The sequence below is a fragment of the Palaemon carinicauda genome, chromosome 41 (assembly GCF_036898095.1).
Source record: "Palaemon carinicauda isolate YSFRI2023 chromosome 41, ASM3689809v2, whole genome shotgun sequence".
NCBI lineage: Eukaryota > Metazoa > Arthropoda > Malacostraca > Decapoda > Palaemonidae > Palaemon > Palaemon carinicauda.
Window position 1 is genome coordinate 50,018,198 of NC_090765.1, and position 5,569 is coordinate 50,023,766.

The following is a 5,569-nucleotide window of genomic DNA, read 5'->3' on the forward strand; positions in this document are numbered from 1 at the left end:
GGATACGAGAGCAAACTGAAGATGATATTCTAGCAACAAATAAGAAAAAATATGGCCGTGGGCAGGACACATAATGAAAATGAAAAAAAATAATAATAGATGGACATTGAGCATAACAGAATGGGGGCTCTAAAGATTGCAAAATAAGTAGGGAAGGAAGAGAAGACGATGCATTAACGAGCAAAAAAAATCATGGGTATAGACTGGCATAGAAAAACCATAAACAACGAAAGTGGACGGACATGTCTGAGCCCTTTGTCCTGCAGTGGACAAGTCTTAGTCATTATTACCAATCACTTTTAAAATGTTAACAAGGTTCCGAGCTTCTGGACCCTACTTCATTTTCTGTCATTAATCAATAAAGAACAATATCCACACCTATATAAAAATCGAAGCTACTTAGTCATAGATTCAAATTACAAATACTTAAAACACACGAACTCATATAAGCTGGTTACTTTTGAATTTCATGGGATAGACGAAATGAGGCCAAGTTCAGCAGTAAAACCGTAATACACACAACCACACACACACACACACACACACACACACACACACACACACACACACATGGATTCCTGATAATTGGTGCTTAAGACACAATCAATAAACCAGAAATAACGAAACATCGCTGTATTCTACATATAAATATTGCCAAATCATGACCCTCTAAGTGTTCTTGAATCTTATGTATTCTGAGCTGAGTAACTAATCACTGCGGACCGTTGATAAAACTGAACAATTTACACCATCGATTCTGCTAAAAACTTGTATACTTTTGTCTAAAGTAATGGGGATACCTCTTACGAATATTTACGCTTCAGAAAGTCTGATAGTGCTGCTAAAAGCACCAGCCTTTTATCCCGGTTACGAGATTGCCATTTAGAGCTCTCTTAATGTACAGCATGAATATATCATTTGCATCTTCGACCTGAAAGTCACATCTATTCAAATAAAAGGCTTTTAACGATGTGTACATTACGAATGCAAACGCCACTCGAAACGCCTGCGATTTCCACGCTTCCTTGTTAAGACGGGAAGAAGAGGAGGTCGATATAGCTTGCCTGGCGTCGTACCTAAACCGGTATCGTCTTCTAGCGGTCTAATCATATCATTCAAGAATATCTGCGCATCCAGGCAGTGCTTTCGTTACTTCATCTCCTCCTAAATCAGTTTTAGAATTAAAACTAACACGGGGGAGTCAATTCAAAATTTAGATTGATATTCAGGAATGTGGGAAAATAATGTATATTCCACGAAAACTTTGCAAGTCTGGTTTATCTTCGTCTACTTAGCTTTGTTTGTCACAGGTAAGTTAAATTTTATTTTTTTCTTCATTTTAAAGATCATTACAAAGTTCAATTTCTTTCTTCATTTCAAAGTGGTTTCATCAAAGGAAGAAACTAAATTTAGATTATCAAATTTACATTTTTGTGAACAAATTAACTGGCAAATTACATAGAGCTATAAAAAACAATTTGTGAAAATGAAAACAGGTATTTAAGTTTTTTAATTCATTAGTAATCGTAAGTAAAAGATTTGAGGGAAGCTGAATTGTCTCGTATCTCACGTCTTTGGAATATTTCATAATACAAGATTTTTAAATAGAAAATTAGTATAAAAATTCACACTTTAAAAGAAATTCTAAAATCAAGTAAAAAAAACCCTCAGAAACGGATATCACATAAAACACAAGATTAAGAAAGCTGCAAAAACGGTTTTAATTAATCAAATCTCATTTTCAATGTGGAAATTATTGTATTTGGTAAAAGAATTATATTAAACAGTACGTTTTAAAAATTACTTAAATAAATGATAAAACATTAAGTCTAATGTGAAAAAAGATAAGACCGAAGTTGATGAATTTATTTGAAGTAAAAAAAAAAATGTAAATCTGCGTAATTATGCTTGGAGAAAACGAGTTAATGACCGAAGATCTTCAAATAACATTTGGGAAAATTGGCCATTAACGATGAATCAGCTTCCTTATTTTCAACAAAATCAAGTGAACGTAAATAGCATTTTAGAATTATACATATGAATGGTAACAGTTCAATTCCTGTTCATTTTCAGTTATACATTATAAAATTTACGTTTTTTTTTTTATTATTATTATTATTTCTCTCATACACATTTTGCCCTTAAGAGATTTAGCCAAGGCCGTCTCAAACTCATTGGAGACGGCCTTGATTTAGCTCCTTGGGTTCTTAACACCAGTCACCCGACTCGTCATTTATTTTTTTCTAATATTTCCAATATTTATTCTAATATGTCTTTTAATATTTCTTCGAATATTTCTAATATTTCTTCGAATATTTCTAATATTTCTTCGAATATTTCTTAGAATATTTCTAATATTTCTTCTAATATTTCTAATGAAATCCTATATGCTACGCAAACAGTCCATCTCAACCATTTTAACCTTTCATATTCCATAAGTATTCAACATATACATGTCATTTCTAAAAAGTAGAGTTGATTTAACACTCCATAGCCACATTCCTACTCTTGGTTGCCAAAGACAAATTACTAATATGGTTATTAGAGGCACAAAGGTTTTTTTGTTCTTTTTATTAGAATATACATCGGTCCGCTCTCGCCAAGGAGTCGAACCAGTGTCCCTTGTTTAGTAAGTGAGAATGCTATAATTGCTATCAATCACGGGTACGCTCTACAACACTAAATAAGTTAGGCCAAAATCTTGAAAAATAATGTCCTTTGTTAATGGATCTGCAAGATTCTGTTTTATTAATTTATTAACCATAATTAAAGAAAACATAATTATCGATTTTACAAAAAATGGCAGTAAAATATTTATGCACTTTTTCCAAAAAACCATGCAGATATAAATTTTGCGCTTGAAACAATTCTTCTTGAAAAAATAATAACGACCAAAAAATGAATATAACATATACACACACACACACACACACACACACACACACACACACACACACATATATATATATATATATATATATATATATATATATATATATATATATATATATATATATATATATATATGTATATATATATATATATATATATATATATATATATATATATATATATATATATATATATATATATATATATATATATATATATATATAGGCCTATACATATATATATATATATATATATATATATATATATATATATATATATATATATATATATATATATATATATATATATATATATATATATATATATATATATTAGTACTTGAATTTCTGTCTAGACATGGAAAGAGTGAGATTCGTTTAAATGAAAAATAAATACTCATTAACTTTCAAACTTTTAATATATATATATATATATATATATATATATATATATATATATATATATATATATATATATTCGCATAGTAACTACGAATTAATAAAACTTCCCTCGTAACTAAATGGCACCAGAAGAACAGTTCAGTTAATCAAGAACAGTTAGCAGGCGAATGACTGTGTTGCATTATTTTCAAGACACTCTCTTTCTATAAGGGATATATTAAAGAAATTTTCTAAGTGCTGTTTAGAAAACTCGTTTGATATATATATATATATATATATATATATATATATATATATATATATATATATATATATATATATATATATATATATGTATATATATATATATATATATATATATATATATATATATATATATATATTCGCATAGTAACTACAAATTAATAAAACTTCCCTCGTAACTAAATGGCACCAGAAGAACAGTTCAGTTAATCAAGAACAGTTAGCAGGCGAATGACTGTGTTGCATTAATTTCAAGACTCTCTCTTTCTATAAGGGATATATTAAAGAAATTTTCTAAGTGCTGTTTAGAAAACTCGTTTGATATATATATATATATATATATATATATATATATATATATATATATATATATATATATATATATATATATATATATATATATAATACACCATGAATATTACTCGAGTTAGGTGACCAACTTGCAAACGTTTGTCTAAATGTGGAGTCTCTTCATTATGTTGCAATAACCATTTTTTCTTGCTCTGAATAAAGTAATATTTCGTAGAAAATTCATATATTTTTTTCTAAGAATAAATATTGTTACTTTTCTACGTTTTTTTCTAAATGAATAATCTTAGTTTCCATCTTGATTGTTAATATGGTTTGACTATTTTTTGACAACTGAAAATATTTTTATCCCATTCTAATAAAATTCAGTTATTTTATAATTTTTGGGGATATCTCTCGCACCAGTTGTATATATCATATTTTCAATTAAGTGTATTTTTCCTGACATGTCTGAGGCCTTTGTCTTGCAGTGGACTATAAACAGCACCATTTATTGTTGTTCTATTTGCTCTCTACCTAATGAGTATATTAAGAGCCATTTTCCCTGTTAATCATTAAAACAAACAATAATTAGCCAGGGCACCAGCCATCAGTTGAGATACAACCGCTAGAGAGTTATTTGGTCTTTTGACTGGCCAGACAGTAGTCAATTGGATCCTTCTCTCTGGTTACAGTTCATTTTCCCTTTGCCTAACACATACACCGAACAGTCTGGCCTATTCCTTACACATCCTCTTCTGTCCTCATACACCTGACAACGCAGATTACCAAATAATTCTTCTTACTGCTCTGTAATTGTTCAGTGGCCATTTTTCTCTTTGTAAAGGTAGGTGAGACTCTTTAGCTATGGTAAGCAGCTCTTCTATGAGAAGGACACTCCAAAATCAAACCACTGTTCTCTGGTCTTGGGTAGTGCCATAGCCTCTGTACCATAGTCTTCCACTGTCTTGGGTTTGAGTTCTCTTGCTTGAGGGTACACTCGGGAACACAATTCTATCTTATTTCTCTTCCTCTTATTTTGTTTAAGTTTTTATAGTTTATATAAGAGATAATTATTTTAATCTCGTTGCTCTTATTAAAATATTTTATTTTTCTTTGTTTCCTTTCCTCACTGAGCTCTTTTCCTTGTTGTAGCCCCTGGGCTTAAAGCATCTTGCTTTTCCAATTAGGGTTGTAGCTTAGCAAGTAATAATAATAATAATAATAATAATAATAATAATAATAATAATAAATTCTCCACCCGACAGATTTCGCATGGCCGACCAACGCCCAAGAGTCATCAACCCCGTCCAAGGAGAAGGACTCGCCCGCCATAACTGGTCTACCGCCCCTCAACCCCGACGAAGTGAGGGTGATGCTTCTGCAGCCCACGGGCGTCCCCTCCAACACCAGCTTTGCCAGGCTGATCACGCCCTTCCCGGAGCTCAAGGATTTCACTGTCTGTTACAGGATTCGAATTCAGAGATTTCGAGAGGAGTCGACCCTGATGTCCTACGCCATCTCGTCAAAAGAAGATAATGAATTGAGGATGGGTGAGTGATTTGCGCGCTCTCTCTCTCTCTCTCTCTCTCTCTCTCTCTCTCTCTCTCTCTCTCTCTCTCTCTCTCTCTCTCTCTCTCTCTCATATTACTTCATTCATTTCTAATTACAGACCAATAATTTTGTGGTATTTGCTAGCATTAAGTTATCCACACACACACATATGTATGTATATATATATATAT

General features: G+C 31.0%; 1 protein-coding gene across 1 annotated transcript in view; it reads left to right on the forward strand.

The window, feature by feature from the left end:
- Positions 1 to 5,097: 5,097 nt before the first annotated feature.
- LOC137632318 (uncharacterized) overlaps positions 5,098 to 5,569 on the forward strand; it is a 49,573-nt gene continuing 49,101 nt past the window's right edge. The window contains exon 1 of the mRNA XM_068364234.1: positions 5,098 to 5,377. Within this exon, the coding sequence (XP_068220335.1) occupies positions 5,200 to 5,377 (178 nt within the window). The 5' untranslated portion in view covers positions 5,098 to 5,199. The remainder of the gene's footprint in view (positions 5,378 to 5,569) is intronic.